The 13,901-nt window shown below is 38.2% G+C and overlaps 1 protein-coding gene across 2 annotated transcripts in view; it reads left to right on the top strand.

Annotated features, from left to right (window-relative positions):
- LOC111870608 (probable histone-lysine N-methyltransferase CG1716) overlaps positions 1-13,901 on the top strand; it is a 64,726-nt gene that overhangs the window by 14,236 nt on the left and 36,589 nt on the right. For both annotated transcript variants that reach the window (XM_023863030.2, XM_023863031.2), the window contains exons 4-5: positions 10,095-10,223; positions 10,382-10,583. In XM_023863030.2, the coding sequence (XP_023718798.1) occupies positions 10,095-10,223; positions 10,382-10,583 (331 nt within the window). The remainder of the gene's footprint in view (positions 1-10,094; positions 10,224-10,381; positions 10,584-13,901) is intronic.

Raw genomic sequence — 13,901 nt, 5'->3', positions numbered from 1 at the left:
CAGTGCTTATCCCTATCTCATTCGCAAGTTCTCGGACTGTGATACAATGGTCCTCCATGACCAAAGTCTGCACTTGCTCAATGACATTCTCATTTCGGCTTGTTGAGGGTCTGCCTGAACGCGGTTCGCTGTCCACTGATGTGCGGCCATCTTTGAAGCGGTTGTACCACTCCTTTATCCATGAGTTGCTCATGGCATCGTCCCCGAAAGCCTGTTGAATCTTGCGAATGGTTTCCACTTGGGTATCACCAAGCTTTTGGCAAATTTTGATGCAATATCGCTGCTCATGTTGTCCCGCCATTTTACACCTTACTGGAATCCGATGAGTGCTCACTACACGTCCTCACTCATAGGCCAACTGCCAGCGCCTGATGCTTTCTGCGGGCGGGAAAAAATTCACGACTGCACATGAATGTCCCCTCCACATCTCCACCGAAGGGAGCCTTCCGCACTTCATTGGTTTACGCAGGAAAAAGAAGGCTCAGTACTTTATGATACTTTATGTTTCGGAGGAATGTATCGCCTCCGTCTTCAGGGTAGAAGATAAGAAGAAATCCATGAGCAAACCAGTGTGAGCAGGTGCAGATGTGTCTGTTGCACCATCTCACACTAATTCCCTCATGGATTTCTTCTTGTCTTCTACTCTGAAGATGGAGGCGATACGTTCCTCCGAAATATTGGTTAACACAATATGTACACGGTGCCACATCCCAGAAGACCGTTTTTTTCATAGTCACCACCATGAAAGCCTCAAATCTTACAAAAATTGAAGTGTTTAAAAAAAATGCAAGTATAGTGTGTGAACCTAAGACCAAGCAGAGTGTTAACACGTGGTTCCTGCATCTGAGTTCAGACATTTAGGAGTTCATTGTCTAGACTGCCGTACCCAGCATAGGTCAGATAGCAACACACCATGACAAGGCAAAATATGTCACCTTCATAACACAGTTTGAGCTTCTGATTTTGTCATATGTGTGTAAGGGAGCACATAGTGCTGCGCCATAACTCAAGCAGTTAGTCACTGGCTTCCATCGTGACGGCCTGGGTTCGATCCTGGGTTTGGTCAAGTTGGATCTGTGGTGGACAAAGTGGCGGTGGGGCAGGTTTTTTCTAAGTACTTTGGTTTCCCTTGCCAATCTTCATTCCACCAGTTGCTCCACCCTCACCTATCATCTGGGGCTGGTACAATAGGCCAGGAGTGGCCGCAGTACAAGGGACTTAGTCCCACCCCACTAGCAATAAAAAAAAGGGAGCACATAGCTATCTTTTGCAGTTCTTTGGACATATGGGAAGAGCATGTAATCATTTCTTTATTGTGAAATGCTACAGACTACTAGTGTGCTGTAGAAAATGGTTGAGCTGCAGGGTAAGATGACAGAAGTGTTGCTGGGCATGAGAAAGTTAATTAACAGCTGTGCAATAAGGGAAAGGAGTATATTGTATGATCAGATTTGCTTAACCCTTCAGCGCCGTAGTCCATGCATGGCACGCCAGCGGCTTCTGTCACATGTAGCTAAAGTCCATACCTGGCAAGTGCAGTGTAGCGCTTAAGTTTCAGCTCATATTTTGAACTGCGGTTTTTCATGTAAAGTAATTCTTTTGGTATGAAATTAAAGAGGAAATTTCTGGCTATAATTTTGTATATTCTTTGTCCCAATTTGAACTTCCTGTGGGAGTTGTAATACATTTGAATTCTTTGAAAAAGTTTTCTACTTCAACACTTGGTGCACTTATTACCATACAAATCTATCTCCGCCCCCTAGGGGAATTCTAATGAACTAAATATATTATATCAGTAATGTGTGCTGTCATGCATGCTGATCAAATGAAAAGTCGATTGTCTTGAGGCATATTGTGACCAGTGCTGCTTTTAGATTGAAATTTGTAACCACGAGAAGACGTGGAGAATCTACGACTTTGAGACGTGATGTTGACTCTAAGAAGTGTGCTATGACTGCTATGTAGCAAACGATAAGCACTTCAGTATATGAATGGTACTCCTGTATTTCCTCTTTGTTCTATAAATACATATCATGCAGTCCGGTTTGAGCAGCGAAGTGACAACCTGTGTTCTGTCACGACCAGTGGAGGATATATTTACTTCAAACCGAATCAGAACAGAGTTTTATGAGATTTGGAACTTAACACCAAAAATGGATGTTTGTGATTTTCTCAGTTCTGTGGCCGATGACTGAATCGAGAAAAGCATGAACATCCATTGGGAGAATATGCAAAACTATGAGGTGCAAAAAGAAAATTTCTGAATGCGATGATAATATGTAGGAATAACACAATGAAAAGAATAGATCATTTGTCAATCAGAAGTCAGTTAATTGACGGATTCACTGTGAAATATGCTAATGCCGTAGAAGACAAAGTGCCAGGTCAACAATCGTCAGACAAAGAATGTCCCGTCAAAGAGAAAGAAATTTTATAAGCAAAATTCTACCAATTGTGAAGAACTCAAGAGCACAAAAAGGGCTTGTTGTGTGCCAAAAACTGTATACTGGTGTGACACACATGATGTGAGACTCTGTGTGGAATGTTTTCATGACTAACACACCCAGCTGAATTTCTAAGATAATATGATACTATTATTCCTAATTTTTATAGGCTTACTGTGCCCCAAAATAATTTTAAAGCAGTGTGTAACAATACAGCGATTCTATATACATTTGTGAATGTAGTGTGAAAATTAGAAAGACAAACCTCCAGTTTTTCCAATTTTATTACACTTTAAGTTAAATGTTGCATTTACCATTTAAAATGTTTAAATATTGTCTCTGTCCCAAGGAGTGAATAGGAATTAAATGCCCTGTGTCGTTGAAGAGTTAAACTTAACAGAGGCTAGGTAGGTTACATACATAGGCTGCCCAGGGACAGAGGCTAGGTAGGTTACATACATAGGCTGCCCAGGGACAGAGGCTAGGTAGGTTACATTCATAGGCTGCCCAGGGACAGAGGCTAGGTAGGTTACATACATAGGCTGCCCAGGGACACAAGGTACATATGCATATTTGGTAGCAGAATCTCACGGATGGTATGATAATACCATATTAAATGGATCTTAAGAAAATAGGTTCTAGTGTGGTTTATATTGAGAGTGGAGATGTGTCTTTGAGTGGTGCAATGATAAAATGTTGGGCCTCAATATGAGTACTGTTCAGCGGGACCTAATTGTGTTGGGAAACAGGAACTATGTAAGATTTGAGGTTTTCACAGTGGTGACTATGAAGAAAGCTGTCCTCTGGGATGTGGCGCCATGTAGAAATTGTGTTAACTGATGTTTCAGACGAACATATCGCCTCCATCTTCAGAGTAGAAGACAAGAAGAAATCCGCAAGCAAACCAGCTAGAGCTGAAAATAGTAATGAACCTTTGGGTCCGATAAAATTAGGGAATTTCATGATTAATTGAGCAGCTGTTAGTTGTCAAGAAGGGCTCTGCTGTAGAATTTGTTAAACCTATGCTTTATTTTATGATAACAGAAAAATTTATTTATTTATTTATTTTTTTTAACCTTTTGAAATATGAAACTTGACTTTATGAAGTCCTTTGCCATCCACAGATTAAGATGATTTTGATGAGTTTGATGCTGTAGTTTTGTAAAAAATTACACTTTTTTTAAACCAACCTGCAGTTTTAAGTGATATCCATTTATAATGCAATTTCTAATGATGCATGTGTTATCTGCAAAGGCGGAGCATGTTTTGCAGTGTGAAGAAGTAGGCTGATGAGAAATGGTTAATATCTGACACAAATGCATGCATGTTCATACAGTAGGGCAAATAGTGTCCTGTATGAATAATGGTAACTCGTAAGATTTAGGAGACTGGGAAAGAAGATTTAAAGGGAACTTGGAAAGAAAAATGAATGTACATACTTTTGAATTACAAATGTAAGATAAAGGGCTAAAAAATGCTATGATAGTGCATATTCCAGAGACTATGCATGACTGATAGGGCTGAAATCTTGTAAGAATCTTAATATACAGAGTGTGTATCTTACGAGGTACATGCCATGAGTACTGCTACTGACATTTATGTGCTTTACAGTTATCCTACAAAGACAAATAAATATCAGTCCAGAATATTGAAAAAAGTGATAATTCAGCATTACCTAATACTGTTATTTTGAAATGGGAAACTATTTAACAGATATAACTGTTCTGTATTTTGAAGAACTGTATCCATCAAGTTTGATATATTTTTTCAGGTAGAGAAGCATACAACAAATGGGGTCCAGTATATCAAATTTTATATCTTGCTTTAGAACAGAAAATATTGTCTGAGATTCATAAGCTGAGAAACTATGTAGGTGTCATTCTTGTCAATACATTTGGTTTGGAGAAATTGAAGTAAGAGGCATTCAGGCTTGAGTGCAACTGTGTAATTTCACTTATCTTCTTTTAAGTATAAATGACATAACTTGTGGAGGTAACTCTAATGTGAAATTATTTTTACCTGTCATAATGAATGCCATGGTTGCAGACTTGTGATGCAGAAGTGAGGGCTCATCTCACAGCAGTGGGAGCAGCTCCTGCAGCTGGCCCTGCTTGTCACGCTGTCATATTGATTTCCATGGCTAGTAGAGTGGGAGAGCTGACTTGGGGGAAAGCGGAGTCCAAAGATCAATATAAACTAGGGGAGGGTAGATGTGCTCTGTCCGCAGAATTGTCTGTGCTAGTAATAAAATGTAATAAGAATTTTATTACATCAACTTCCTTTCACCCATCCACCTTTGCTAAATGTGTTAGTTATGAATAGTTTTCTCTCTAATATGTAATTGTAGTAAATTCTTTTAAAGGGGAAATGTTTTCTTTGCAAGAGAATGAATAACATCTTAAGTACAGGGCAAGAGGCCTGATGTACTTAATTTTGCTTTTTGTAGCTTGCATTCTCCTTTGGAATTTGTTCAGATGTATTCAAAATACTTGATTCTTGTGAATGTATATCATTCTTCTGAAGGATGATGTAATACTTTAATGTCATTATACAGACTACATTAATTTAGTTGCTGATGCAAGGCTGGTGCATTAATACTATTTCTTTTAGAACATATGAGAAATGGTTTCAGATTCATTTTGCACCCTCTTAATCACAGAAATGTGTGTGTAAATAATTTAGTAACCAGATCAGTGATAAATGGAATTCCTTTGTGCTCTGTGAGGTTTGAAATTCTCATGAAAGTTACATAAGATTACCGGCTAGTGAGATATGATGTCATGGGCTTCTGTAGGTCACTGCTGACATTTTGTAGCACTGTCTGCCTCCATCTTCTAGGTAGAAGAGGTTTCTTGACTGTCAATTTTCTACCATGAGATGAAGGCTACACATTTCTCTGAAGCAGAGGTAATTGTCCTCCAGATTACACAGCATCACATCTCAGAAGACAATAGTCTTACATTCTGCTAATATCCCAAGGGAATGGTGTAAAAGGCATCCATAATCTCAGCAATTTCTAAGCTCTCTACCTCTCTCCTCCTCCTCCTCCTCCTCCTCCAACCACCACCACCACCACCACAACCCAGTCCTTGTACATTTACTCAGAGCCGAAAGTTGATATGGAAAAGAATATGTCACATGGCATACTGGGGTATGCATTTCCAGTGCACTGTAGTCTAAATCATGGAGGTGAAGATTATAGAAATTGTTGCCGTGTTGGTGACTGTTTATACTAGTAGAAGGGTGTTATTTCAGCTTATTGGATGCATTGAAATTGATAATGCTAAATCGTGACAGACAGGAGTTTCACATGCTTACTAGTTCCATACGAAAGACCCCAACTAATTCTGTGGAACAGAATTCTTTTTAAAAAGCTTATGATCATTCAGCTGGTTAATATATTCCCTGCCTCTTACAGAATGTGAAGGCCCATTGCCAAGATTACAAGCGCCTGCCATTGATCCCTATCCTATGCCACATGAACCCAGTCCACACCCTCTTGTCCAGTTTCTAGAAATAACTCATTTCAGTAGTATCCTCTCGCCTAACTTTGGGTATCATGAGTATTTCTCATTGAATTTTCTGATTAAAATGTTGTATGTGTTTCTCTTGTCTCCCATATATGCCGCGTGCCCCGACATGGAAGATCCCCACTCTTCTCCATTTCTCAATAAGAAGCCACAGCATGTAAATTCGTGTATTTGTGTTAAGAATAATTTCAGAATTCACATTTCTCATGTCATCACCAGCTGCTACACATCAGACCATGTGATTCCTAAACTGAAATGGTCATTAAATAAACAGTAACATAATTTTGTTCCATTAATAAAATAAACAGATATTTCTAACATTACCAATTTCCATACTTTAAAATAACATTGAGTATTGGCAATCAGTATGGTGACAGCCAGGGCTGGATGACCTGGGTTCGATTCCTGGCAGAAGCAGGATGATTTTCTATTTAGCACTGTCTAAACTGGCTTTGGGACCCTCCCAGCCTCCTGTTCAGTGAGCACTTGGGGCACTTCCATAGTGTTGGTGGCCAGGGGATGAAGCTGACCACCCACTATTATCTAGTGCCAATATTAAAAATGACCATACATTTCGTGGCATGATGTATAATTAAGCACAGGGACAACCGTTACTTTTTTTTTTTTTGACCTTTAAAACATGAATGATCAATTAACTATTTATTATTGTTAGTTTAACATATATTCAGAAAATTTCCACCATTAATAACAAAGTACTGAGGAGTTTCATGGCATATAAGATCTTGCATTTTGTATACTTTTCCCGTAGGTAAAGCATACATCTGTGTTAGCATTTAAATGGAAGTAACAAAGCTATTGATGTCAGACTACTGTTAAGACTAATTTGTGATGCTCAAAGGAAGTCAGTATTCTTGAACCTTCAGTGATCTCTCTTATTTAGTTTAATTATGAATGTAATTGTTCCAACTTTTTTAGAAGCATCATTTTGTATAAAAGTGAAATTATTGCCAGAGGCAACTGGGTTGAATGCACCTTTCTTTTGCTTCTTGAATGCAGCTTACTGTCACATCAGGTGTTTTGTTATTGAATGTATTGCGCAATTTGACATCTCTGAAGAGAAAATAAAGAGGAATAATCATACAGGACATGTGCTGATATTACATTTGTCAGTATATCTCTGGTCGGGGTTCAAATCTCATTCAAAGCCCAGATACAGTTACAAAGACAAAAACAACACCGTCCAGTGTGACTATTTAAGTTTTATCACTTGAAAATTCATCACCCTTACATGTTTCGATCCCTACGGATCATCCTCAGAGGGCATCAGTACTTTTTCTGGAAACTACTACTACAATAGGTGTTAAATTATATACATACACATATAATGTCTGAAATACACAATGTACACAAAGTTCAACTTTAGTGTGATGGACCAGAATGAAACAAATCAAACCCAGGTACAATCCTGATTTTTTGTCATTTTCCTTAGTTGTTTCAGGCAGGTGCTGGAATAGTATTCTTTTTAATTCATAATAACCATTTTATCATGTCACATTAACCTGTGCATAAATGCACAAAGTTTTATGGAGAGAATAATTGTTTGTTTCCTGCAAAAAATTGCCCACTTAAATTCATCCCCCCCTCCTTCCCATCATCACCTGCTGCTTTTCCTAAGGTGGAAGATTTTTCTCTTAATTATTTTTACACAGATTTATGTTAGGCATCAAATAATGAATGCACACATGTTACAAGCTTTGACAAAATATTGCACTTGCAGATAAGTGGGAAACTTGTGCATATTGTATTCACAGTCATAAGGCTGGAGAATATTGTCATAAATACAGTATACAAGGGATTGAAAAGTATGGTTGTCACTTTAGCCAGTGGCAGCTACAGTTTTGGCTGATGACCAGTTTTACACATGCCATTGGGGAGTTGGCTTTGTAGAGTTCTAGAAATCTCTGCTGGCCACTTGTGACAGAGGGAATAGGGAACCGTATAAAAAGAAGTTCAGCTCAACATTATTGAAGCAAAAATAATGTCAGTCTTTACTTTTTATTCTACCCCATTATCTTATACCTGACTTGTAGGTATTTAGGACAAACATTCCTGTACACCAAGCAGAAGCAAGAGCCACAGGTACAAAAAAATACATTTATCTGCAACAAAATATTTGGCTACAAGACTATTTTTGGTCTGTTAACTATACAGTATCTTGAAAGCGATTCATCCCAGAAATGTGTCTACATACAAAAAGTACACATTAAAAAATACCGTATTTACGCATGTATAGGCCACGTGCGTGTATAGGCTGCAGCACAATTTTCAGACAGAAATTATAGAAAAAATAATTTTCCTGGAATATTATTTCAGGAGTATTACACCCTCTATTACTAATTATGAATATATATTTTTTTTTAAATGAAATGTGATTTCGAATATAAGCCGCACCCCAGTTTTCCTCTTGAATTTTTGGCAAAAAATGTGCGGCCTATACATGGGTAAATACGGTAAATGTTCTTGTCTTTGGTACATTCCTTTTCAAGACTGCAGTCATCTGGGATCTGATGCCATGTAGTCTGTTTTCTAGTTATGACAATGTTGAAGGAACTTGCTGCTTGCTTCTTTAGGCATCCAGGAAACTCTCTGACTTTATGAAACCTGGAAATTCATTAGCATAAGACTGGTCTGCATACATAGCTACAGAAATTCAGTCCACACCCTATTTCTTTAGGGCTAACTTCAATAATATTCTCCTCTTTACATGTCACTGTCTCAATGGATTTCTTCCCTTCAAGACATTATGCAAAAATCTTGTTCATAATTCTTATCTTCCTATGCATTCTACTGTGTATGTCATCATTAATTCACCCTAGTAAATGTAAACCTGCTACCTCTCTCCACCACAGCTCATAAACTTTAGTCTGAAGTTACTAGGAGCTTTTGATTTAGTCTTACAGCTGATGAAATCAGCAAAATAATGTTAATATTCTTCTATGGTGTGAAAGAAATTTAATTGAAAAGGCATATACAAGTAGAACATGTATTTAGACAATCTTAATGCTGTGCATCCTGTTATGTGTCATAAATAAGATATACAAAAGTATAAGGTATGCCATCTACACAACAATATTCAGTATTTAAAAAACAAAGGAGACACTACCGTAAGATTTGAGGTTTTCACGATGGTGACAATGAAGAAAGCAGTCTTCTGGGATGTGGCACTGTGTAGATATTGTGTTAACCGATGTTTCGGAGGATTGTATCGCCTCCATTTTCAGGGTAGAAGGAAAAAAGAAGAAAATCTGCGAGTGAGGAACCAGCGTGAGCAGGTGCTAACAGACTAACTACAACCTGCTCATGCTGGTTCCTCACTTGTGGATTTTCTTTTTTCCATCTACCCTGAAGATGGAGGCGACATTCCTCCGAAATGTCGGTTAACACAATATCTACACAGTGCCACATCCCAGAAGACTGCTCTCTTCAAAACACTACTGCATCAGCATTTGCTTTTAATATGTTTTTACAGATGCAACATGTTTCGAACCGAAAAAAATTAAATTCGCTTAGTGGGGGGTGGATTCCAACTGGGTCCACTTGGCATGGCGGCCACTGATTGGCCTATTGTACCTGCTCCGGGTGATTATGATGATGGGTAATTTGGTGGAATGAAGATTGGCAGGGGAAACCAAAGTACTCGGTGAAAACCCGCCCCAGCGCCACTTTGTCCACCACAAATCCCACTTGACCAGACTGAGGATTGAACCTGGGCTGCCACGGTGGGAAGACAGTGACTAACCACTTGCGCTATGGTGTGGCCTTGTTTTGGCCCTAACACCTGGTCATCATCAGGCATACAGTGCTCCAGTTTGAGCTGTTGAATTGCAATTAATAATCATATAATTCTTCAAATAAGGATCCGTATTAGATGATAATTAATTTAAATTCAGCAGCTCAAACTGGAGTACTGTATGCCTGATGATGACCCGGTGTAAGGGGCGAAACATGTTGCATCTGTAAAAACATAATAAAAGCAAACGTTGATGTGGTAGTTTCTTCTTTGTTTTTAAATACTGAATATTGTTGTGTAGACTGCATACCTTATAATTTAGATAGTTTCCTTTAAGAGACTGTGTTGTGTTTTGAATATTTTTTCCAGTGGTTCAAGGTGTCCAGTTGGTGAACGGTGTACTAACAGGCGATTTCAGAAACAAGACTATGCAAAATGTGAGATTTTCAAGACTGAGAAGAAAGGTTTTGGTTTGAAAGCTCTTCAGGAATTACCCATGTAAGTTTCCCTGTTTCCTACAGGATTTTTTCATATTTTACCCTGTTAACGTTTTTGTTTATGACCTCTGAGCCTTCATTATTTTGCTCATGATGTTACATATATATTCTTATAAGTGTGTACTGTATTTTTTATTTATTTATTTATTTTCTGAATAGGGGAACATTTGTAATGGAGTATGTTGGAGAAGTGCTGGATCCAAAGGAATTCCGTCGTCGCGCAAAAGACTATGCCAAGGACAAAAACCGTCATTACTATTTCATGGCTCTTAAGTCAGATGCAATAATTGATGCCACAATGAAGGGGAATATTTCAAGGTTTATCAACCACAGCTGTGAACCTAATGCAGAAACTCAGAAGGTAAGCTCACTTATATTGCTTATTAAGTTGTTGTATTTGTAGAATGCAAGCCATACTTCCCCTTTGAATCTGCCTCCTGTGAAACTAAGGTGCAGTTTATATTCAGAATAGATTTGATGGCAAGATATTTGGTGTGTGTGTGTGTTGGTTGATTAGGAAATCTTATTTATCTTGATTTCAATAAGGGAATCAATGTTGATGTTTAAATAATAGTAAATATGTAAACAGTTTTGCAGAAGACTGTATGAATGACACTGCATGAAGTAACAGGATGTAAAATGATGTCCTTTTGAAGGATGCAGGATTGTTATGACAGTGATGTGCATTTTCATCCTTGAATGGGAACTGGTAGAGGGGGTGCAGGGTTGGGAACTTTTAAACAGAGAAGAACTTTAGTAGCATTCGGTCACTACTGTAGTTAGGATATGGTACTGACTTTGTGATGACTGTGTGGTTTAAATATAGACATCCTCAATAATGAACAGAGGAAACCTGTGATGACTTTTTTGCAGGATTAATGAGCATGCCAGCTCATAGTCTAACATAAGTCTAAGTCATAAGTCTAACATCTGTAGAACTTTGTATTAATTATTTGTAAGTAAAAAGCCATACACTTAACAGACATGCAGTTAGCTTATTATTGCCACAGTTATGTAGGACATCTGCTTGATATTGCTTTTTAATACTCAAACATATGAGAGAAATGCTCTTTACAGAAACCAATAAATATGCATATACAGATGGGTAAACAGAGGTGCATGTTAGCTAATGAAAGATGTACATGTAACTAAAGTTTCTTATTCATGGAAGTTTTCTCATTTAATCATTGTTATCATATCTTTCCTCACTTTATTCTTCATTCTTTTGGGATAGTCTCTCTGTAGGTCATCCTCACTTCTCTTCATTTTATGTGAAATTGTGTTTTTTTATATACTGGCTCCCACATCCTCTGTAGCATACTGGGTTGCTAGTACCTTAAAGTTTGTGATGTAGCTTGCACATTTTGTGTCCATACTTCACTGTGAGTGGGGCACACGGTAGCATAGTTGGTTGAGGCACTATGTTACAAGGTTGTGGGTTTGAGTTCCGATGAAGTAATTGGATTTTTTTTTTCAATTAACCTAATCCTTCCAGTTGCACTATGGCCATGGGGTTGACTCAGCCTCTAACAGAAATGAGTACCAGGAATATTCTTAGAATATTCTTGGGGGTAAAGGGTGGCCGCCACGTAGGGCTGACAACCTTGCCGCCATCTGTGAGCCGATTGTCTAGAAAATGTGGGAACCTCAACATCTCACAACCCTATGGGCCTCCACAGCCTGTTACAGGGATACCGGTACTTTTTTTTTTTACTTCACTGTCAGCAGCCCAGACTATTTGTAATGATGGCACAACTGCTATGGGTGGCTTTGGACTAGTGCGGTAGACTTCCTGAGACCAGCAAGCAGTAGGTTACTGCATACAGTGTCACAGGTTGTCATAAAATCACTACGGCCAATGTCTCTAAAATTTAAGTGATACTTAAATCTGACTGGAACTTGAGAGATAAGCAATTTAAACAGGCTTATAAATTAGATTTTATTTTCATCATCTTTAAATTCAGATGCAGTTTATGTGTGCACAGCTGTGGTATATCATGGCAGTGGGATTATGTAACATCAGTGCATTTAGTTCTTTGCTGTTGCTGAAGGACAGGATTATGATTAACTCTTTCCCATGTTTTGTTCTGGATTAGGAATGGTTGTCATATCTACATCTTTCCCTGGAATGACACAAGCATAATCCTGAATTTTTGTGTAATTTGAATCAAGATCACCTAAACTGAAGTTTGTTTGTTTTATAAATGAGATGGAAAACATAGGGAAAATCACATAGGAGGATAGTATCATGAGGTTCGTGTTCACAGTAGAATGTGTTAAGGGACCAAAAGTTTCTTTTGCAAACAACAAAACAAACTCCATAATCTGTAGTCCGCAAGCGAACTATACTGGCTGAGCGACCGCCGCTTGTTGACAAAGTTAATGCCAACTTTTACGGATAGATGGTGTCACGTGGTCAGTGCAGCAGATCCCCACAGCTGTTAATCTTGGTTTTCTATACCAGAGCCGCTATTTAACTATTGCATAAATGTTTTGTATTTAGGTTAATTAATCTTAAAGATTTTAATCTGAAAATTAAATAAATGTCATTATGTAAATATATCTTAATTTGTATGTTTTTCATCTTGTGTGTTGTCACTACTACATAAATGTGTCTGTTGATCACAACAATCACTTTTAATAAATAACCGATAGGCTCAAATTATTGATAAAATTAGTTTATTAAGATGTTATTTTTGCTACATGTTTTGGTTATTTATGACCATCATCAGGTGTTGTAGGCCACACCATAGCTCAAGCGGTTAGTTTCTGGCTTCCCACTGCGTCAGCCCGGGTTTTATCCCATGTCTGGTCATGTGGGATTTGTGGTGGACAAAGTGGTGTTAGGGCGGGTATTCTCCAAGCACTTCGGTTTCCCCTGCCAATCTTCATTCCACCAAATTCTCCATCATCATAATCACCCGGGGCAGGTACAGTAGGCCAATGAGTGGCCACCGTGCCGAGTGGACCCAGCTGAACTCCACCCCCCACTAGGTGAATCATCAGCTGTTTATAAACAGTGCCTGAGGATTGTAAATGACCAAAACATATAAGAAATAACATCTTGATAAACTAACCAATTTTTTTGCCAGTTTGAGTCTGTCATTTATTAAAAGTGTAAATTGTTGTGATTGATGGACATGTTTACATTGTAGTATCCCCCATACATATATCATTTTAAGAGAAATAATAATAATTTTAATAATATTTACTAATGTTAGACAAGTATTTCTGTATACAAGGTGTATCGAAAAGTTCCCGGACTAGGTCAAAAAAGAAATGCTGTCTTAACTTAACTCAATTTTGGCTGTCATCTCCTTCAAAATAGTCTCCTTGGAAATGTATACAGTGATTCCCATAATTTTTTTCCATGTTTCAGAACCACCATGGAAGTCATTTTCCTTAATGCTGTTGAGTATCACTTGTGATTCCCTTTGGCTCAGACACTATTTCAAAATGTCATCCCTTCAATTTCATTTTCAATTTGGGAAACAGTGACATCACAGGGGGTTAAACCTGGCGAGTGGGGATGATGGGGAATGATAACCATGTTTTTGTTAGTTACAAACTGTGGTTTTCAGAGACGTGGGTGGGCTATTCATGATGAATGAGAGCAATGCAGCACCTTCACATTTTGTGTTAAGATTTCCTGGCAGACTCCATAACTGATTCCAGTGGT

The sequence above is a fragment of the Cryptotermes secundus genome, unplaced genomic scaffold (genome assembly GCF_002891405.2).
Source record: "Cryptotermes secundus unplaced genomic scaffold, Csec_1.0 scaffold363, whole genome shotgun sequence".
Classification (NCBI taxonomy): Eukaryota; Metazoa; Arthropoda; class Insecta; order Blattodea; family Kalotermitidae; genus Cryptotermes; species Cryptotermes secundus.
The sequence above is the reverse complement of the archived record's forward strand: the minus strand, read 5'-3'. Positions and strand labels throughout refer to the sequence as shown.